This window comes from Chiloscyllium plagiosum, unplaced genomic scaffold (genome assembly GCF_037043375.1).
Source record: "Chiloscyllium plagiosum isolate Xiang-an unplaced genomic scaffold, Cpla_swu_hap1 HiC_scaffold_9, whole genome shotgun sequence".
Classification (NCBI taxonomy): Eukaryota; Metazoa; Chordata; class Chondrichthyes; order Orectolobiformes; family Hemiscylliidae; genus Chiloscyllium; species Chiloscyllium plagiosum.
In genome coordinates this window covers 80,160,113-80,184,079 of record NW_028270147.1, presented here as the reverse complement: position 1 = coordinate 80,184,079, position 23,967 = coordinate 80,160,113, and the positions used below count along the sequence as shown (strand labels likewise).

At 40.7% G+C, this 23,967-nt stretch overlaps 1 protein-coding gene across 1 annotated transcript in view; it reads right to left on the bottom strand.

Annotated features, from left to right (window-relative positions):
* rgs8 (regulator of G protein signaling 8) overlaps positions 1–20,427 on the bottom strand; it is a 41,637-nt gene extending 21,210 nt beyond the window's left edge. The window contains exons 1-2 of the mRNA XM_043699825.2: positions 20,121–20,427; positions 2,237–2,325 (exon numbers count right to left, since the gene is read on the bottom strand). Of these exons, the coding sequence (XP_043555760.1) occupies positions 2,237–2,325; positions 20,121–20,237 (206 nt within the window). The 5' untranslated portion in view covers positions 20,238–20,427. The remainder of the gene's footprint in view (positions 1–2,236; positions 2,326–20,120) is intronic.
* Between the last annotated feature and the right edge of the window lie 3,540 nt (positions 20,428–23,967).

The window sequence follows — 23,967 nt, the reverse complement described above, 5'->3', positions numbered from 1 at the left end:
ACCCCAGTTCACTACCTGACCGGTTGCAGACTCCTAGCCAAGGGACATAGGCTAAGAAATCTCAGCAGTCACAAAGGAGCCTGACAATACTGAATGAGCAAGTTCATCTAAGAATCTTCATCTAAAGCACATGCACCTGTCCATTGCATGCTGGGCTGTTTTAAGATTGACCAAGACTGACAAAGGAGATACATTGGTAACATAATCACTGTTAGCTCGATAAAAGTGATTGATTTGTTGTCAGAATTTAAGGTCACTTGCAGATGATTCCCAGACAGCTAAGCCTCATTTATGTAACCCGGATCTTCATTAACATAACCATAACTCTATTGTATATTGGGTCCTGCTCCATCAGAGTATTCTGGCCCCACAACATTTTTGTGTAAAATCATTAATACCTGAGGACAGGACAGTATTGTATCTATTAGTGCAGTCTTGCAGGTCCTTACTCTCATTTCCCTGCTCTTTTCCCATACACCTTCTTTTTCAATTACTTATAAAATAACTCCACAGAGCCAGTATCCCCTCACCAAGTGATCCTCCATTCACAAGTGGAGAGTCGTTGATAATGATCCAGCTTCCTCAGAGCCAGGCCTCAGAGTGAACGGAACCCCAGACACTCCTGTCTATATCGGTCAACCAGGAGTCCTTGATTGGATCAGGTTAACAGCCCCAATCAGGGAACTCATATTCTATGAGTCCACCTGGCTGACCTTGTTACACTCACTACATCTTGTTATTTTTAAATGATCCGATATGACCTGTGCTTACATTCGGTGAGAAAGCATTCCTTCTTAATTTCCCTTCTCATTTGTTAATGTCTTCTTATTGAGTCATCCCTTGATCTCCTCTGCTTTTATGCAAACAACCACAATAACTTCAGTCATTCTTCATAATTGTACTTCCTCATAGCAGATAGCAGCCTATTGAATCAATCCTATACTCACCTTCTATTTTCTCAGCATCCTGTCTCTACCATAGATTCTAAATTTGAACGCAACACTCCTCTTGTGAGCGTACCAAGATATAATATAAATTCACCATTATGTTTGAGATTATATATTCTACACTTCTTGCCTTAAACCCAATATTCCACTATTTTCTTTTTGGCCTCATTCACTGAGGTGATATTTTTAATATCGTATGACCTAAATTCTTTCAAAACTGTTGTCTTCCATACAATGTTCCTGCATTGTAGGTGCAAACATTGCTATTTTTACTGTCTCAAAATGACTGATGTGAGATTCTGTCTGCTGTATATGTTTTGCCCAGTTGTTACTTTATCACTAGCTGAAAATAATTTTCTTTGGATCTCAGAATTAGTTAGTAGCCCCCCAATTTTGGTACCAATTACAGATTTGCGAACCTCATCAGTCTATATCTGAATCCTTGCTTCCCAGTGTGAGCACAGCATGGGATAATCACTGGGAAATTGTCCCTAACTTTGGCACGCTGCTCACGCACAACTTGTTTTTCATTCAATAGGCTATTATCTTCGCAATCCGTATCCCTTCATCAGCTTTAATAATCTTTGTAGAGTTTGTGTTTGATTTTCTCACTAGATATGTTCCTTAGTAGGGCACATGATATTACCTGTTGCCCAACATAATTTTGAATTGACCATTCGTCATGCATCAATCTCCATATTGCTTGCCAGCAAGTATTTGACCTAGAGTGAGCATGACTGAGCCCAATTCTGTTCTCCCTACATGTAGGCCAGCAAGTGTCCCTAGCTCACAACTGGATTTCGTTATGCTAAAGTATTGGGCAAGTCTCGTGCCCAGATTATCTCCCTTGTTATGATTAGCTCAAACTGCAAATCAAGCCATCCTTCAACATGCTGTTCAGTTACAATGACTTTGCTAGATGCATGTAAAATATAAGTTTGCACATTTAAAAGAAAATATTCCCCTGGTTAAAGACTGAGTGAATATTAAGTAATCAGGGCTCCCTGGCCTTTTTGACACCAAATTTTCTACTGAGCTTTGAAAAAGAAAAGCTGAATAATCTGCCACTGAATGCCTGATGCTCATATAGTGACAACGAGGGAATCTAGTCAAATACAGAATTACACTTGACCCAGTCAGATTGATGCCAGTTCCGAGTAAGTGCCCTGTCCTGGCTCTGGGAGAATTGATTGAAATGGGAGGGCAGCAGACGTAGCCAAAGCAACACCTGCGCCCACACGCTGTCATATCGGGAAAGGTCAGCCGCAAGCCAAATAAAACGGACTCACTGTTTCGCGCTGCTCCTTTTCTCGATGGGCTTCTCTCTGCAAACTCTGCAGTCGGGCAAGCTGTCTGTATGAAGCTGCGACAAGCTGAGCTGTGGAGATAGGAGAAGCAGGATGTGTGATTTCTCTCTCACCAACTCACCCGTCGGCCTACGGTTTCAAGTGCAGTCTTTTTTCTGAAGCGCTTTCCGCTCGACAGGAATGTCAACTGACGAGAGGAAGGCACTGTGTTGTCTGGAACGCAACAATGTTTGTTATCCCCACATTACCCGTTCCAACTGCTGTGTGTATTTTTGTTTTCAGTTGCTGGGATCGGTGTGCAGCTTATCCTACCACGGCGCATGATCTTTTATTTATCCTGTGGCTTTATTGTTATTGAAAATGATTGGATTTTGTCAGCTATATAGACAGAAGTTAGGATAGGAACAATTTGTTTTCATCAGTGTTTTCAGGATGAATTGCATTGCATTTGAATGCCGAATAATTTGTGTTTTTCCTCCCCGGACTGCAAGAGGTTAGCAGTATCTCATACACTAGCCAAAATAGATAGTTTAGCTTCTTATGGTATTCAAAGCAAGAACATTCTGTGTCCTGCTGCAGAATAAAATATATTTTGTTGTTCCGAAGCCATTGTGCCCTTTGCTGGGATTTATATCAGATAAAGATAATGCTGCTTTACTAAGGAATGTCATCAGCAAAATGTAAGGTAGACAGCAGTGCTGTGCAGAACAGATTTGCAGCAATGCTGAGAGTTGATCACTAACTGAGAGAAGATTCTTAATTAAGCAAAAGTCAACCATCACATCACTGTTCCCTCAAGGCTAAAACACTGAGATAAAAACATGGCTAAATATAGCCCAGACTCAAAGCTCAACTGCAAAAAGAGAGAGATTCATAACGAACACATAAAAGATTTGATGGAAAATGGCTTGAAGCTAACACTCGGGCATCAGTCACAAGCATTTTGTGATTAGCTGCAAATGCTATTGGCCTCTTGGGGACTTAGAAGATAGCAAGAAATGGGCCGTGCAGGGTTTATTACAATTGAACAACACAAGAGATTTGCTATGCCGAAGAAAGCATTAATGTTAAAACTGCTATTCCACATTAATGTCACAGACTAGATAGTCATGTAAGAGTGTTTTCTATTCGGGACAACTTATTTCACATAAACTATGGAGAACCCTTTGCTGGATGACACTATATGGTTGTGGACCATAAAGTGGCTGCATTCTAATTGGAGGTTGGGGTGGCGGGGGGGCAGGGAGGAGGTGATATTCTGATGTCTTTTAGAACATAGATTATAGAACATAGAACATCGAACAGTACAGCACAGACACAGGCATTTCAGCCCACCATGTCTGTGGCAACTACGATGCTATTCTGAACTAGTCCCATCTGCCTGCACATGATCAGTATCCCTCTATTCCCTGCTTGTTCATGTGTCTGCCTAAATGCCTCTTAAATGTAACAGAAGCTATTGTATCTGCTTCTATCACCAGCTCAGGAACCTGTCACTCTGTGTGTAAAAAATGTGCCTTGCGTGTCTCCTTTTAACTTTCCCTCTTTTGCCTTAAACCTACTCCCCTAAGTATTTGACATTTTCACCCTGGGAAAAAGACTCTGACTATCTACCCTACCCATGCCTCTCATAATTTAGATACTTGTATCAGGTCCCCACTCAGCCTCCAATACTCTAGTAAAAAATAATCAAAGTTTGTATAACCTCTCCTTATAGCTAATACACTCCAATCCAGGCAACATTCTGGTAAACCTGTTTTGCACCTTTTCCACAAGTCTCCAAGATGCCAATTGGAGGCAAGCATGCGGTATGCCTTCTTTACCACCATGTCCACCTGTGTTACCACTTTCAGGGAGCTCTGGACTCGCACCCCAAGATCCCTCTGTACCTCCTACATGCCTTGCCATTTACTGTGTACGTTTCTCTCGCATTTGACCTCCCAAAATGCATCACCTCACACTTGTCAACATTAAGTTCCCTTTGCCATTTCTCCATCAAATTTCCGATTGATCTATATCATGCTGTATTCCTTGACAACCTCCCTCATTATCTGCAACTCCGTCAATTTTCATGCATCTGACAACTTACGAATTTGATCACCTACATTTTGATTCAAATCATTTTTAAGTATAACAAATAACAGAGGTCTCAGTTCCTTGTAGAGCATCACTGGTCACAGACCTCAGTCAGTAAATCATTCCTCCACAACTACACTCTATCTTCTATAACCAAGCCAATGCTATATCCATCTTACCAATTCACCATGGACCCCAGGTGACTTCATCTTCTGGACTAGCCTACCATGAAGGACTTTGCCAAATGCTTTAGTAACGTCCATGGAGACAATGTCTACTGCCCCACCTTCACAAATCATCTTCGACACTTCTTCAAAAACCTCATAGCAGGGCAGCCCTAAAAAGTCCATTCTTTTTCAAATGTGAGTAAATCCTGCCCCCAAAACCTTCTGCAATAATTTCTCTACACTGAAGTATGGCTCACAGATTTATACCTAATTTCCTTGATTATCCCTGTTGCCCTTAATAAACAGAGGAGCAACATTGGCTACTCCAGTCTTCTAGGACCTCATCTGTGGCTAAAGAGAACACAAATATCTCTCTCAAGGCCCCAGGAATCTCCTCTCTTGCTTCCTTCAATATCTTAGGATAGATCCCATCAGGTCCTGGGAACTTATCTACCTTAATGTTTTCAAGTCACTCAACACCTCCTCCTTCTTAATATTGACATGTCTTTGAACATCAACATACCCCTCCCTAATCTTACCATCATCCATGTCCTTCTCCTTGATGAATACTGATGCGAAGTACTCATTAAGGACTTCACCTACTTCCTCTAGCTCCACGTGTAAATTCTATCCTCTGGCCTTGAATGGGCCTTCCCTTTCCCAAGCTGCCTTCTTGCTCCTAATATACTATAAAATGCCTTGGGAGTCTCTTTAATCCTATTTGCCAAGACAATTTCCTGGCCCTTTCTGGCCCTCCTAATTTCTTTTTCAAGTTATTTTCTGCTTCCTTTATACTCCTAAAGGGCCTTGTTTGATTTCTCTTTCTTAAACCTTACATATGCTTCCTTTTCCTTTTTAACTAATCTTACACCAACTCTCGTCATCCAAGGTTCCTGAACCTTGCCATCCTTATCTTTCAACCTCACGGGAATATGCTGGTCCGGAACTCTGGTCAACTGGCTTTTAAAGGACATCCTTTCAAACAGCTGCCCTCAATCCAATTTTTTCAATTCCTGTCCAATACTGTTGCAATTAGCCTTCCCCCCAACTTACCATTTTCACTTGAGGTCTTGATCATTTTCCATAACTATATTGAAATGTATAGAACTATGATGACTGTTCCCAAATCTTCCCCCACTGAAACTTTGATCACCTGGCCAGGCTCATTCCCGACACAAAGTTTAATACAGCTCTGATCCTTGTTGGTCTATCTGCATATTGTTTCCAGAATCCTTACTGGATATATCTAACAAATTCTGCTCCTTCTAAGTTGCTGGGTCTAAGAGAGTGCCAGTGAAAATTGGGGAAATTGAAATCAACCCTACTGTTTTTACATCTTTCGCTGATCTGCTTACATATCTGTTCCTCGAATTCCTACAGGTTATTGGAAGGTGTATAGCATAACCTCAGAGTAGTGACTGCACCTTCCTTATTCCTGAGTTTGACCCTTGTTGCATTGCTGGATGAGCCCTCCAAGGTGTCCTCTCTTAGAGTAGCTGTGACAGTCTCCTTAATTAGTCATTCAACCTCGCCCTCCCTCTTACATCTCTCTCTATCACACCTCAAACATCAAAACCCTAGAACATTGAGCTGCCAGTCCAGCCCTTCTCTCAACTAGGTTTCTGTAATGGCTACCATATCGTAGTCCCTGTACTAATCCAGATTCTAAATGCATCTGCTTTATCTGTTATATTCCTTGCATCAAAATAAATATATTCCGTACCTCCAGTCCCAATGTATTCATTAACCTAATCCTGTCTATTCTTCCAATGAGACTTACCAGCCTTAACCTCTACCTTCTCCTCAATCACTTTACATGTTGATCTATTGTTCTGGTTTGCACCTTCCCATCCAGCCACACTAGTTTAAACATTCCCAAGAGACACTGGCAAACCTCCCTGTAATGATATTCCTGCCCCTCCAGTTTAGGTGCAACCCATCCTTCTTTTACAGGTTCCTCTGCCCTGGAAGAGATCCCAAATGATCCAGATATCTGAAGCCGTTTCTCTTACAGCAGCTCTTTAGCTACACATTCAATTGTATTATCTTTCTCTTTCTGATCTCACTGGCACATGGCACAAGGAGTAATTCCTAGAGGTCCTGGTTTTCAACTTTCTATTCAACCCCTTATATTCTCTTTGCAGGACCTCATCTCTCTTTCTGCCTATGTTATTCGTACCAACATGGACCACAACTTCTGGCTGCTCACGAACAGCACAGATTCAATCCTGTACTAGCTATGGTAAGCGGTCTGCTTTCTTACTTTACTCCACTCTTCATGCAGAATGCCACCTCTCAAACTAAATAATCACTGTATCTCTCGACTGGAGAGTAATGCCTATGATCCTTTGTAGATTATGGCTGATTACATAGACTGCTTCCTAAATGCAGGATAGATTATGACTGGAAGTGACTCTACAGCTAATTCTGGTCTCAGAAACACACAGAATTGGCACAAAATGGAAAAGAGTACAATTCGATAGTTTCCGAAGCTGCACTGGAGACTATGGTCCAGGAGGTGAAGAATGGAAGAAGCAATTGGGCAGGATGCACATTCAGAACACCATGACCCTGCATCACCTTGGATATATCAAACTTTAATTCCACCATGTGTTTTTAAAAGAGGACAAATACAATCAAAGTAGCTATGAATGTAATTTCAGTGGCAGAACTGGAGAGAGAGAGAGACCTTGGAATGTCACACCCAATGAGAAAGCTTCAAAGGGGTGAACTTAAAAAGGGGATAAATGCATTACAAGTTGATCTGTAATCTCCTGGGAGGTGTCTCATATTGTCAACATGATGAGAGAGAAGACTGCAGAGATATGTTTTGTATCTTCCTGTTTAAAGAGTACATAAGAACTGTCTTTAAAAATCACTAGATGTGCTAGTGAGCTGAGATGCTTGCGTGTACCAGTGGTCTAAGGACCTCATGTGTAATAGCCTGGGTTCGTGAATTATTGTGCTTTGAAGGTCACAAATGAAGAACTGCCTCCTAGTCATTCCTGTCATGCAGGTAGAAGACTGAGAGCTATAAGTCAGCCAACAAGCCAGTCAAATGAGAACAGGATAATGGAAAGGTTCTCTAATTCTGAGTGCCGTCAGTAAATCACCATCAAAGGAAATCAGGACAAAACAATTACAACAAACCTAGCAAGCCAAGAATCCTGAAATCAACTTCCCAGCTATTAAGATTCCACTAAACTACACTTCATAAAAATTCCAAAGAGACTTTTCTTATATCATTTAACTTCTATCATTTTTCAGATTCATTTCTCACTTTTAGTCGGTGTATTAATGTGTTGCATCATTGTTTTTTCAAATTTTTAGCCACTACATAACTCGTTTTCTTTGTTCAGGAAGGATATTATTGAATTGGAAAGAGCACAAAAATATTTACAAGGATGTTACTGGAGCTGTAAGGGTTGAGTTACAGGGAGAGGCTGGATAGGCTGAGCCTTTTTTTTCTGGAGCATAGGAGGTTTATAAAATCTTATGGGGTATAGATAAGTGATTGGCCAAGGTCTTTTCCTTTGACTAGGGGAATTCAAAACTAGATGGCAAGGTTTAAGGTGAGAGGGGAACTGAGGGGCAACATCTTCACACAGGGGTTGGTGCATATGTGCTTTTGTGGAATGAACTGCCAGAGGAAGTGATGTCGGTACGGTTACATGACTAAAATGCATTTGGACAGGGACATAAATAGGAACGTTTTCGAGATCTATGGGTCAAATGTGAGCAAATGGGGTTAATTTAATTTGGGAAACTTGGTCGGCACAGATGAGTTGAACCAAAGGGTCTATTTCTGTGCTGTATGACTTTATAACCTGAGAAAGCCAAGTTGAAATTGGCTACTTTTAAAACAGAAATTAGTCGGGTAGGGAGAAAGGCATCAACAGGGAGAAATTCCTTGGTAACTTAACTTTATTGTAACCGCCTGAAGGGGTGGGTGAATAAAGAAGGGGAGCAAATTCATCCCTCTTCCTCAACTGGTAGCTGAACAAATTTGGGTATCCTCTCTGTTACTGTAATAACTTAGGGAACTGGGGTCTGGTTGTAGGACCCAATGGCTGTGACAGAGATGCTAAGGTCCAAACTGCAAGGATCTAGGTGCCATGTTGTGGCTCAGTGACCTCACATGAGTGATCAAGGTCAGTAAATACTACTGCTCAATTGACCTCAGCCACAACACTCGTCTATCAATGATCTCAATAAATAATTCAGTACTTAATATGCTTCACCTTGCCCTCACACAAGTGGCACTGCTGAATCCTCATACCCACATCTTGCCACTCGCTCACACTGCCAGCTACTCAACCGTGACAGACTTGTGACCCCAAACAATTTCAGCACAACTCCCGACACACTTCCCTCAATCTTTCAGGTCAAGGCAGCACACGAGTTAAGTCAGAGGGTCTTGACTGGTGGGTTGAGAAGGAGAGTCTTTTGCGGTAACCACAGCTGGTTCAAGCTGTTGGCATCACTGCATTCTAAACTAGCCATCTGAGCTAACTGGCCACATTGCATTAGAAATGTATAATTTAATTGTAAAAGTCTCATCAAACTGCCTACACGCAAAGGGCATGGGTGAACCTTTCACTTGTATCTCACCCAATGTCAAGGTGATGCATCTTTCCAGCTCTTCTCTTCTGCACTTAAATGGAAAGTATACTTAGTGAATAGCTCCATAAAACTGCAGTCATACTCAAGGAGAGATGTTGACACTTGCTGGGGCCTCATCTTTTGTCACAACTGAAATGATAGCTTAAAGTAGCATGATCAAAGACATTTTAATGGATCATGATGACACGTTGTTCCAGTGGCTTTGTGAATGCTGATGACACTATGCATGGTATTAATCGAAACATCATATCTGCCTACAGACCATGTCTAACAAACAATATTCAAGAACAATCACTGTAAATCTTCCTTCTTTCCTTCCCCTCTGACTTAGCTGGTAAAGTCATTGCCTGTTGCGTTTTACAGTGAAAAATTAAAAAAAAACAATTTGTGGTCAGTGTTGGTTTTGTCAGCTTCAGTAGGCACAGCAATTGACCTAATTATTCAAGTGTTAGGATATGTAAATATCTAACGGTGTTGCCACTTCTACTTGCCATGCAGTAACTCATTTCTGGAAAACATTATTTGACAACAGTGACTATCTTTCAAAAATTACTTCATTGATGGCAAAGTTTTTTTGGAATGGCATGATGTTGGGATATAAGTGCTATATTAATGCAGCAGCTTTCTTTCAATGGATGTAGCTAGTGGAGAAATGGATATGATGATCTTTCTCATTCAATTGTTTAGCTCAATTTGGAAGAATGGCCTCTTGCCTTGCGTCTCTGAGGACACTGCAGGCGTCCATGATCAGCAGATGGCAGGTGGTGAAATTTGAATTCAATAAACATCTGGAATTAAACGCCAGTCTAATGCTGGCCATGTAAACAGTGTTGATTGTTGTAAAACCTAGACTGGGTCAGTAAGAGAAAGGAATCTGCCCTCCTCACTCAGTCTGACCGACATGTGACTCCAGCCACACAGCAATCTGGTTGACCCTTAACTGCCCTCTGGGCAGTCAGAGAGGGCAACAAAGACTGACCCAGCCAGAAACACCCACATCAAATGAATTAATGAAAAATAGAAATTAGGTATTTTACCTGAAAGGACTGGAGTAAAATTGGAGGGCGATTGAAAAATGAGCAGTCAATGGACTTCAGGAAAGAGACTGTTTTAGTCCAGTATTACAAGGCAACACAGTTGAGCATTGCAACGGTGCTGTGCTGAGTTAGCTCCGGGAATTGTATTCAGCAGTTAGTGTTATTGACATTTAAGGAGAATCTGATAAAACATACACAACAAAAGATCTTGCTGTGGGTAGCCATGTGTCCCAGAAATGTGCCTTGTGGTAGGTTATTTGGAGATACCCTGTTCCAGTCTTACTTGGGACCCCTTGCTCACTAATATTTTCTGCATGCTAACATTGTTTTCTGTTGTTATGCTGAACTGTAAAATATAATCAATTTTGCTTTCAATTTCCCCCCTTCCTTCACTTTGGCATAATCCATCTCTGACTCTTCCCTTTCTGTCTCCATTAAAGGCAATAAGCTCTCAACCAATATTCACTCACAAATACCTTGATAGCACTTCCTCACATCCCATTCCACTCTGCAAGTTTCCCAATCTCCGTTACATTTGTTCTGGTGACATTACCTTCTATGCTAGCACATTTGATAGTTTCCCTTTTCCTTAGCATTAACACTTCTCAACGTCAACCTGCACTGTGGTTGATAAGGCTCCTTAATTCATTTTAATTTGTCTGTTTCATTTTCAGCAGCTCTATCTTTACCCCCACCCTCTGTCCCTGAACCATGATAGTGTTCCCCTTGCCCTCACCGTCTGCTCACCAACCCCTGTATTCAATGGATGAGTCCCCACCATTTCCACTCTCTCTAACTTGAAGCCAACACCAAGAATATATTTGCATCCAACTTTTCAAAAGCACTTTTCTGTCTGTGATCCCCTGGTTCCAAAATGCAGAAGGTTAAAGACTGCTCCTTGAACCAATTCCCTTCTCGCTATCCAAATTGGCACCAAATACTCCTTCCAGGTGAAACAGTGGTTTGCTTGGCAGATTTGGAAGAATGCGCTATAAAGGATCAGTTCAGGACCATGTTGTGTGTGTATGCACCACTGGCCTGATTTCCAAAGTGCAGAGTTTACAAGCACTCACTGAATACACTTACTGAAATTGGCGGATGGATTTTCGCTGAAAGTCATGTCCCTTCATGATGGACTGTGCTGGGAATATACAATGAATCAGAATGGCTTGTTTCCTCAACTCCATCAGGGAAAACAATTAATGTTATCTAAAATAGGGCACTACATCTGGAGTGAACAGCAATATTATTTGGAAAGACCAGCCAGGCTTTGATCTGCACAAATGTTGGTCTGTTGCTGCTTGAAGCGGTTATATTTTTAGAGACGCTGTTGATTAAATCCTTGGAATGATCTCATTATGGAAATGAAAAACACCAAGTATTTCAATAAGTGCATGTGCTTTTTAATGTTTCTAATCACAAAATCTGCACACATGAACTGCTCAGCACAGTTATTCATTGTTGGAAGGTGTGTCACCAAAATGGTGTCCTTATACAACATTGCTCCCCTGACAAAGAGTTAAAAGCAAACATGTTTCAAGTAGGGTCTTAGACACAGTGACTGTTGTTGAAAACGTAAAGCAGCTAATGCCACCAAAACAAATGAATTTATCATGTGTTGTGTAACTCAGCAGCAAGGCAAGAAACCTGATGCACAACGTTGTTCAAAGACATTTAGGCCCACTGTACTTTTTTTAGTCACTCCTTTTGTGTTGACTTATTCTTCTGTGCACCAACAGCCAAATAACGAGACCATTATTGCTTATTGTTTCTGCACAAATGGAAGGAAATAGGATCACTCTCTACCCTTGCTCTGGGTTCAATAGGCGATTAACTATTCTGGCCAGAGCCTGGACCCGTTTGTACAATCCTGTAGGACAGTGGTTCTCCAAGTGTAATACCTGGACGATTGGTGATCTGTCAAGATCCTTCAGGGTCCAGATGGCCCAAGAGTTGGTCGCTAGTGTACAACTCCAGCCAAGGCCACACAGGAGGTCAGACCAACCAACCCAGGATGGTATCACAGAACTAAACTCAATTCCTATCAGCAGCATAAATTGTCATAACTTTGAGCAACAACAATGTAGTTTTCTAAATAAGAGTTACATTTCTGTTGATTATGTTTGATGATGAGTGTAAGTTAGTTTCCCAGATGATTGTCATCCCACTGTGATGATCTTGTAACACATACTACCAAGTTTCAAATACATGTCTTCTCTAGCAGCATAAATGCTCACAATCGGAACACGTCTTCTTTGTTTCTGACATGAGTTATCAATTTATGTTATTTAATTTAAAAATGTACATAAATACATTTCTCACATTTAGGCACTAAAGGTAACAGAATATTCAGTTTCCTTGAATTCAATTAATTTGTGGTGAGCTTTTTTGTGCCAGTAAGTGAGAGTGAACAAGGTCAGATCAGTTGGTCATCTGAAACCTCTCTTGTTCTGCCTACATGCTTGAGGTTAGAGAAGGACTGGTGTTGGATGTTTAAAGGGAACCAGACATAGAAAGTCTCCTCCTGATCTAATATTCCTTTCAGAAATTGAGGAAACCAAGTAGAATTTGTAGAATGACCGTGGTGAGATTTTTGGGATATGTTTGAATGTTCACCTTATTCAATGTTCTTATGTTGTGCTGCACATGGCCAGGAGTCTGATTCAAACATATGCCTATGTAGTATCATTGATATTTCCACCTTAATAAAGCAGTACTTGCAGGGAATATAAAGATTGGAAGAAACATAACTCATCACCTCATTGTAACTGCTTCAATCGACAAACAGTTAAACATAACATGAAGAATGATTTTCTACCTTTGTATTTGGATTTGGCAAACCGAAAATGTCATCACCTCTATAGTATCATGGCCAGAGTGCGAACTTATTGAGCATTCAACAAGCAGTGCCTCATGTAAAGCTGAATTTATGTCTAAATGTTCAGCTCAATCTGTGGACACTCCTGTACAGAGCTAATTAAACTTATCTTCCCATGAGAATTGATCTCCAGAATGCAGATGTGCCACACTAACAAGCCCCTTGGGATTTTAAAATTTGCATAATCTTTCATAGTGTTGCCTTAATGATATGTGATATTAATGAGAAAGCGAGACCACTTTAACTAAACATGAATGCACAGCACAACGTAATTCATAAAGAGATGGTTCTGCAAGGTTACCTGCATCTGCAATCAAACTCATCCCAGTAAAACACAGAGAGTTTTATAGACTACGGCAGCATTTATTTTGAAGTGTGCAAATGTTTGTGTTGTTCTTGCAGTTTCTATGCGAACATAGGTGGTTAACTAGAATAATCTCAGCAATTAAGCCTGACCTTTTAACGTTGGAAGTATGAACTACACAGACAATCTCTTAGTCACTTTTAGGCCCTGATGTTTTAATGATGCCCCTAGCATTGCTGAGATAGACTTCTTCTAAAGCTCTTTTATTTCTGCCCATGTTGGCCCTTCTACTTACCCAGTGGTAATCAGATGACTGTAAGTCAAATGCCTTGATGGTCCAAATCACGCAGGTTTGATGTAATTTTCCACAAAGACCACCTCTGTTTCTGAGCGTTAACAATTGGATTTCCCTAAATACAATTCATTCCATGTTCTCCGAGTCTGGGTTAAGCAGCAATTTGCAGGTTAGATCACTCAGTCACGAATTACTGTATCTACAATGGTGCAAGCCTTTTCTGTATCATTACTCATTCAACAATTATGTAACACCCCATACTTTCCACTTAAAAAAAGCCAAGCAGTTGAAGCACTCTGTCTTGTAAGAGAGATGACAGCCTGGTTTCAACAGCTACAATATAAACTATTTTTTATTCAAATTGATGGCATATTTATGTGAATCTAAATATTTCTTTCACTGAGTGGCGAGGATTTATCTTCTTTCTAATTTTTTCACGTCGACCAGGAGCTTGCTTTGTCACCATTACATTTACTTAAACATTTAACTTCAAGTAGAGGACCAACTAGCCATTCCTTTCTTCCTCCATGTGTGATAGTAGGAGAAATTGGATAGTATTTCTTGAGAACAGGCACAGGCAAGATGGGCTGAATGGCCTCCATCTTGCTGTTTCATTCGACATAGATTTGCCTGCTTTCCAGGTCTAGGTGCTAGAATGGGAAAAGAAAAGTTGTCAAGAATTTTTTTTTGTTCTCTCAGCCACAGCTTAATTGGTTCAGTCACACGGTTCCAGTTTCAAGTGCAAAAAGTTAAGTCTGATGCACCATTATATTGCCAAGGGAGTGCTGCAATTAAAAAAAAAATTATTCCTGATTTGTGAGTGTTGCTGCCTGTCCCAATGCTCATTGCTTATACGCCTTGGCCTGAAGAAAATGGTGGTGAAACGAAAGCAGAAGTTACTGGAGAAACTCAGCAGGTCTGGGCAGTATATGTGGAGAGTTAGCATTTTGGCAATGCCCCTTCTTCAGAACAGTTAATCGGGAGCTGCCTCCTTGTACCGTTGCAGTCCTTGAGGGAGTGGTGCCATCTCCCAACTATCTGTTTGTGAGGATGAAAGAGACAGAACATGGCTACTTTGAAGAAGAACAGGGATATCATTCTGGCTAATGCCTCAAACGCTGGAAGATATCACACTTCCATGTTTCCTTGCTCTTCATCATACTCCTCCTGATTTCAAGATTAATTGGAGAATACTTTTGCTTGGTCATGTGGCGTTGCAGTGTCTAAAGATCTCAGCCCTGCACTGAAAGATGACAGTCTATAGTGTTTTACTATGTGCAAGCAATAGAAATGACAAGTCATGCGTAGTCCCATGAGCACTGTGTCAAAAATGTGGTGTTTTTGTAATGCAAATGTGACCTAGATATGATGTAAGCTTCTGCATTCTGCTCCTGCAGTTAATGTTTATTTGGTCATTTGAGTTCACAAATTGTTCAATAGTTTTGTAATTAAGTCGGCCCTTTTTATTTACTTCAAACTGTATAAAATTCTAACAGTTACTTTGAAATTTGAACACTAGATCAGGGATTATTTCCACCTCAGGTTGGTATTTTGTGATTCTCGCTGGCAAGTGTGCATACGTTCCAGAACAGAAATGAGCTTAACTCTGATACCCTTCACTGCTAAATAATCCACTGACATTCACTGTCCACAGTCAGAGATGAAGATAAAAGGCTTTTGATGCAATTCTAGATGGTTGCTAACGCTTGGTCTAAAGCCTGTGCTGAACTAGCTGATCACATCCATAACTGAGATGGCCTTTCGATTACCCCGGGGCAGGGAGACGAGAGATCAGTTAGCACTTGTGAACCTGACTCTTAACCAGTGTCCCTATAGCTTGAGGATAGAGTGGACTTGGGCTTTGATACTCCCTGCTGTCAAATGGAGAGATTACATTATCCATCAAGTGCTTGTTCGACAGTTAAAGAGAAAGCAAAGAAGATGCACATTTATACAGCACCTTTCACATCTTCAGGCAAGTATTTTGGGTGTTATGAACACAGCAACTAATTTGTGCTCATTGAAACTCTAAGAACAGCAGCACCCACATTAAAAGGGTGTGGAAACAGTGAAAATCTAATGAAATAGAAGCCAGTGCATCCAGAAGAGTGAGGTAGATATATCTAGTACTGTGCACAGCTGGAGATTTTACCTTATAAAAAATCCACAGACTGCGCAATAAATCTCCATGAATTACATCAAAACTGTTTGGCAGGTTAGGCAGAACAACTGATGTCTCTCTCCTCTGGAACCGAGAAGGCTGAAAGTGGCCTAATGGATTATGGTTAAGATAATGAAAGAGGCCATGGGCTAGATGTAGAGAAATGCTTCTTGTTTTGGACAAGTCACAAATTAGACATTTAATTTTGTCAATTTATTGCCATGTGATTCAATCGTGGCTTATCTGACAGGTCTGGCACTTTTTATTCTGTACAAAGAGATTTGTGAGGAAAGTTGTTACCATTTGATGGTGTCCAGCAGCTCATCCGTGAAGTGTAGAATGAGTTACATTTATGTGAGGACTCCTACATAACCTGTTATTACATTATATTACAAAGATGAGTTCATCTGTTCATGAATTCATAGTGCGTCAATATCTTCTCAGGAAGAAGCACATTAGCAAGTCAAGATGTGAGAAGCTCAGGAGGAATGGAATATATCACCTTGCAAATGAGGCAAATGCTTGAGATTTATGATGTACACTGACTATATCATTTCTTCTTTCACAAGTTTTGATTGGCAGTGCAGATGGCAACTACTGGGATCATTTAGCCTTTTCTGATTGGAGAACAAAATTGATTTGAATTCTCATTTTGCAGATATAAACAGTGCACTAGCTCATTTGTTTGTCTGAAATTCCTCTGCTTTTGTCTACATTTAAGACACTTAGCTGGCTTATCAAAGATATGAGACAAAACAATTGCAGATAAATACAATCCTGCATTTAGACTAAGTACACAATGCATGGTGACTGCACTCAGATGGGGTGTTAACCATCAAAAGTGAAAGAGCCAGTGATGTACTTAGTCCCAAGATGATTTTATTCCTGTTTATAGCTTGGTAAGATCACAAACTGTTTCCTTAATCCTTTGGATCTCAATAGGATCATGCTGAGCTATCTTTGAGACCAGAGCAGAATTACTTTGCAGATAAGAGAGTTTTGCATCAACAAAATAACCAACTAAGCAAAAAACACTTCACCTGATGGAGCAGCAACGCTTCGAAAGCTCGTGATAGCAAATAAACCTGACGAACTATAACCTGGTGTCATGTGACTTCTGACCTTATCTACTCCAGTCCAGCACCAACACCTTCATATCTAAGCAAGAGGCAACTTCCATCTTGTAAGATGATGGTTTGTGCCATGATGGTCACTTTTGTGTTGAACATTGCATGGTGTAATTTAGGAGCCCAATTCAGGTATCTCTGCAATGCCGGACAAGATAGTAGGCTGAGAAGGTGCATGATCTGCTGGCCTCTGACTTTTCCAGATCCTCTCTTGGACCAGCTGGGTTTTTGCTCCTGCCCTCCTTTTCCATTGCCCTTTCAAATAGTCGGCCCTCACAGGCAATAGCCTTCACGAGCTGTCTCCCAGTTGGCTGTATCATTGTAAAGTATCTTCATACCTTACTTGCAGTAGTCTTTGAAGCAAAGGTATAGATGCTTAGCAGGTTGTGATCCAGTAGCCAGTTCACCTTAAAGGACACCTTTGTATAAATGGTTGTTATCCATCTGACGCCAACGCAAATGTCATTAACCGGTAAAGTTAACTTTAACAATATAATGGCTTAATGTAACCTTATGAAATGGAGAATGTATTTACTTAAGCATCATGTAAAAAGGTCCAGCTTTAATCAAGCTATTATATCCTGTGTTATATGCTCCAGATGACCTATGCTGTTTTGAACCTCATGAATGTACACTTTTGCACAATACAGTGGACACTCGGGATTCTCAATTTACTGAGTTCCTGTCACAGCGTTCAGCAGAGGCATTCAGCAGAGACTGAGTACCGCCCACATACAAGAGAACAAAGTCAGAGAGGCTGTTGGCCACACTGTGAATGTTTCAAAGACCAAGTCACGGTGCACAGCCAGTGAAGGATGGTGATCGAGGCTTTGCAAAAAAACCATGAACAAAGCATGGTCGTTGATGGGAGAGGAGGCAGTTAAAGAGGAGATCAAGCTGAAAGTTCAGGAGTAAATTAATTTGACCACGTTAAGTTTCAGTATAAAGCTCTCATAAATTAAGATGTTTGACAAACTTTTTAGAAAAGACAAGAATTGGAGTTAAGCATGTGAAGGATGCAAATGACTGGAAGCAACACAGTTGGAAAGAGTGGCAGAGATGATCTGTGTGAAAGCCTCTGAATGTAATCAAATCATCCCCTTTTGCTTTGAATGAGTACGTTGTGCAGGCAGTGGACCAAGTGCAGTGAATGCAATCAGAGTTGGGTTGAAAAGGTTCTGTAAATCGAACAGGATGGAACGCTGTGCAGATGTCTCAATGATGATATGCTCCATCACTCAGAAACTCAGCCATTTGTTTTCCTTTTGAGAAAGCCAGAGCTGAGAATGTTAATAGCCCTAGAGTTATAACGGTGGGATTTATTCCAGAGCAGCTCGTCTGCCAAAGCACTGCCTCATAATCTAGCCTTGCGTTGTGGCAATGCTTTAGCTGTGAAGCAATTTCACTTTATCAACTGTTATTTTGGTGTTGGGGGCAGGGGGTTAAAAATAACAGTTTGTAACTGTGTTGGAATTTTCTCATTTTTCCCATGCAGTACTATTAATAAATACTGGTTGCTTTGGTTGTTACCAAGCGAGGGTTACTTCCACAAAGACCGTTCATTTACTTTTCACAAACCAAAGCTCTGTCATTTGCGCACTTCAGTGGAACTTATGTAGAGGTTAACGAGTGCCTGGTTGAACTGTTGTCGGGTGTGGTCTGGCAGCTGTATGGTTAAATGCCATGCTAGGTGAAGGTGTGCTTCACCTTTGGTGTGCACCTGCATTTTATTCAGTTCTACATGCTCTCACCTTCTGAATGTCAGTCTTGGCTCAGTTGGCAGCATTCTTACCCGTGAGTCAGGGAAATGATGGGCTCAGGCCCCATTGCAGACAATTAAAACACATCATGCAAGCTGATAGCCCAGTGCAATATTGAGAGAGGCTGTGCTGTCTCTTTGAAGAGGGTTAAAAGTCACACAACACCAGGTTGTAGTCAAACAGGTTTATTTGGAAGTACAAGCTTTCGGGGTGCCCCTCCTTTGTCAGGTAGCTGGTCTGGCGCAGTGGTCCAAAAGCTTGTACTTCCAAATAAACCTGTTGGACTATAACCTGGTGTTGTGTGATTTTTAACTTTGTCCACCCCAGTCCAATACAGACACCTCCATATCTTTGATGAGAAGTTAATCCAAGGCCCTGTCTCCCCATCCACTTGACGTACCAGAGCCAATATCAAAAGAACAGAAGGATATTCTCCCCATAGTAACATAAATATATTTTATCCAGTCAATATTACTTCAATAATAAAAAGTATTATCTAGAAATTTACTGCATTGTCACCTCAGGAACCCCATTATGTGCAAATTGGCTGTTATTTTTCCAATGTTGGAACAGTGCATAGAGTTGAAAAGGAGTTGTGATGTCCTTGTGTTTGTTAGTAGTGTATATATGCAAGTTCTTTACTCTCTGGAAATCCATGTGTGTTTGCCTATGATGGCCAGGGTAAATGTAACTGGGATCTGAGAATCGGTCCTGGCCACTGCCTGAAATAAGCCACTCTTTTCAAAATTTTAAGCATGTTTGATACAGACCTGGACAACCCAGCTTAGAGTGGGAGTCTCATTAAGTCTTGATAAACAGTACACTAAACACCAAGTTTGTTTTTATGCTCATTCAGACAACAGTAGGGAAACATTACACAATTCATTCCAGCTGTTCATTTCTAATTAATAGATGAGTGATGCCAGTCTGCATATTTAGATTGTATTAGTCTGACTTCAAATGTGCATTGCCTTATTTTCTCAGAAGGCCAGTAAGTACGGGTGATCTATATTAGTGCATTTTTGCCATTGCACAGAATGAGGTGAAATGAATCCAAAAGATTATTTAAAAATATACATTCAGATACACAATATTTATTTTGATTTCTTAAAGAAAGCTATTTAATTAAGATCCATTATCCACTATGCTGTCAAGCATCTAATTAGTTTGCTTTTATGATTTATATTAACAAATGCAAGAAGAAAAATAAGCAAAGTCAGCATTCCAAGATTCATCCATGTTAGATTGAAAAATGAATAGATATTATTCGTACCAAGCAAGGTGTAACAGAAGAAGTGGAGTCTGTCAGAGATTTGTTGTTATACATTATTTTACATTAATAAAGGATTATCTTAGTAAAGGACTATCTCCTACAGTAATATCACATTTGAATTCACACTGAAAGACTGCAAGGCAGTAATTAATGCGTAACGCTTACCTTTCTGGCACTTGCAAACAATGTAAATGAAGCTCTAAAATGGCTTTTCTTACAGTCGGTGGTCGGCACTGGAGCAGGAATGCTCTGAATAAAACTGTCAGGTATCTCTTGGTACATCAGATCTTGTAAAGCCAGATTGCTTGCTCTGTCTCTACTTAAGTCTCACTGGGGGAGCAGCCCGTATGCCAGTCTTGCATCCTAACAAGCTCTAGCTATTGTTGGCTCCTGCAGTCTCTGAGGGCAGACCCAGTACCAAGCTCCTTCTGTGTCCTTGTTCGAGACAGTACTGCATTCAGAGCCTTAGAATACATACAAAATTTATCTGGCACGGGAGGGGGAAGGGAGAAGAAGGAGGAAGGGAGGCTTTCTGCTTGTGCTAAGGTGGTTCAGCTTGCAGCTGAGAGATAAGAGAGGGGAAAGATTGAAAAGGTCTACATGAGAAGGCATTTATTTTAGTCTTTTGATTCTGGAGATTAAAGCCCAGTCTCTGGCTGAGAAATGCATTGAAAGGTTCTTTTATGGGAGTTTGCATATTCTTAAAATTTTTGGCAAGCCCTTTCAGCTTTCCAAGTAATTGTCTCGGCTAGAATAAAATAATTTTGAACAATAGAAAGCTGCATAGTCAACATATACAGTAAACTGTACTCCAAGTTTAAACTCAAAACCTGAAGGCATCCTTATTTCTTATTACAGCTAGGATGATATGTTTAACTTCAGATCTTTTTATAAGCTGAAGTACATTGAGACTCATAATTGTTATTTGTTTAAAACAAAGGTTACTTATATATTCTTATAGATGTAAAATTATACCAATGTGAATATAAATAAATAGTATTGCAACAATATTATAAAAGTGGGTTTTTAGCAGACGTTTCCTGGTTCTAAATTCTCTGCTCCTTATGCTAGAATTTCACGTGGAACGAGCGGGGAATTTGAGGGTAATATTGACTCTATATCCCTCGTGTAAAACCGAATGGCGTGTTAGCAACTCATTTTACATCTCTCCCCACTCATTGCCACTTTGCTTAACTTAAAAAAAAGGGAGGGAGATGAATGAGCCGTCGATTCACTTTTGATGCTTCACAAGACGGTACAAGTTCACGTTTAACCCATTGGGTGTGAAATACAGATTTGCTGGTTACCCAAGCCCTTGCTGAGTACTGAAGTAGCCAATTCCATGGACTGCATTCATAATAAAACTATAGTTAGATCAATGAGGAGGCAGCACCAAGTTTGCACCTCCATGATAAAAACTGCAGCCAGCTCCCTGCATCTGAACACACACCCAAACTGATACGATGCGGAACAATATCTAACTATGAAAAGAAAATAGGGACAAAACCCACCCATTGCGTTTACAGTGCAGTGGGTTCGAATCGAGTCTTCAAAGCTGACTAAAAAAAATCATAGAATCACAGATTGATCATGGCACAGAAGGAGGTCCTTCAGCCCATTATCTCCATGCTAGTAGTGGATTAGAAACCTGGGGAATGCTCCCTGGGAATGTGTAATCTATGACTATCTACAAATCCAACATTTCCTGTCAAACAGTTTGGAAGTGACTCATCTGTCCACTCAAACACCCTCCACAGAGTACAGGTTTCATGGGCTACACTAACCTCACAAACAGAGATACAGAAAACATCAATTTCTCAAGCCAATAAACTTTTCCCAGTTCTGATGATAGCTTATTGATCTGAAATACCATCAGATATTGTTGCTCTCCTTTGATGTCATCTGACCTGATGGATATTTCCAACATTTTGTTTTGCTTCTCAATGACCAGTTTAAATGTTTGCCAGGATAACCCTGCTCTTTTTTGGACTGTGCTGTGGGATCTTTCTCTGTACATTCACAGGGAGGGGAGGCTTCAGTTGAACATGCAATCAAAACTTTTTATTTCTCTCAGTCCTACAGTGAAGCCTAAACTTGGATTATGTACTTAAAGTGTAGGTTCAGTCCACAACAGTTAACTCAAAGTCAAGGGTGCTCTAACAACAGAATAATTGTCTGAAAAATAAGTTTTTGTCCTTGGGCTTAGATTTGCCTTTTACCAGTTGCAACATGCACCTCAAATCTGTTGCCATGGTTTAACATGAAAGAGTGTTATTATCTTTTCTGTGCTGTTCACTCCCTTCTGTTTAAGGGTGAGATGGTGTCCTAGGGGGGAATTGTGTAGTAATCCAACTGTCCAGGCTGAGGCTGTTACGATGCAGGTTTAATTCTCACTATGGTAGCTCGTGGCATTTTAAATCCAACCAATGAAATCTGCAATTGAATGTTAGCCTCAGAAATGGTGACCAGGAAACTATCAACAATTCTCATAGAAAATCCCCTACAAAAAACAAAGAACTGCGGATGCCGGAAATCTGAAGTTAAAAACGTAAGTTGCTGGAGAAACTCAGCTGGTCATTGGACCCCGAGAGATTGACTCTGCTTTCTCTCCACAGATGATGCCAGACCTGCAGAGTTTCTCCAGCAATTTCTGTTTTGGTTTCATAAAAACCCATTTGGTTGATATCTGTCTTTTAGAAAAGGAAATCTGCCATCCTCACCTGCTCTGGCCTACATGTAGCTCTTACCTACACGTGACTCAATAGCAGCATTCAAGAAGCACCTGGACGAACACATGAATAGGATGGGAATAAAGCGATACAGATCCTGTAAGTGACGACAGTTTAGTATGGAAGGGTAAAATGTGTTGGCACAGGCTTAGAGGGCTGAAGGGCTCTGTGCTGTATTGTGTTTGTTCTTTGACTCCATATCCAGTAGTGGCTTCTGAAGCAGCTCAGGAAGTCCCTGAATTCAGGGACAATCAGAATGGGCAATAAGTGCTGGACTTGCCAACAATACCCATATCCTGTGAAAGAATACCGTAAAAAACTTCTCATTGACCATCTCTCCTAGCTGTCCATCTTGGTCTGCTTGTTTCTTTAGTTGTCCACACTATCCACCTTTAACACCTCTCCTCTACTGTCACTAAATTATCAGACTCCTAGTGAACAAATAGAAATTTCCTCCAACTATCTATTGGGAGCTCCAAAGCCGTTGTACTTTCAACAAACATTGTTCCTTACTTCCAACTCTATTCCTCTTCACGGCAACTGTCTGACCCTGAAGCTGATTGTAATCTTGTGCTATATCTCACCATGCGATGAAAGCCCTGGAATGAAATTATACATCACCCTTTGGCCCTTCGAATCTGCACTGACAGAACTAGCACTAAAAATGAATTAATCCCAATTTCCTGCACTTCTCCCATATCCCTGAATAGGACCAAGAATGTCTTTTTCTCATCTGGCACCATCGAACATCATCCTGCCTCACTTATCTGCTGAAAGCCTCATATGGGTCTTTGTAATCTCCAGACTTGGCTCTTCAAACTTGGGTCCATCTCCCCAGGCATTCATACGATAACTCTAATAAATCCAAAGATGTGCAGGTTAGGTGAATTGGCCATGCTAAACTGCCCATAGTGTTAGGTGTATTAGTTGGGGTAAATATAAGGTAGAGGAATAGGCCTGGGTAGGTTTCTCTTCGGAGGATCAAGTGTGGATTGTTTGGGCCAAAGGGCCTGTTTCCACACTGTAGGGAATCTAATCTAAAATCTAAATAAAAAGTCCAATTGCGCACACTGACCTACAATAGCTCCTGGTTAAGCAATACCTCAATTTTAAAATTTGCACACCTGTTTTCAAACCCCTCCCCATTTCAATAACCCCGTAGGCCTACGCAACCCTTGATGGTATCAAAGAAGCCCCACCCCCACCCCTGCCACATTCTAATATTTGGAAATTTTAATTGCTCCACGTTTGGCAGTGATTCTTTCAGCTCCATGGCCCATTGT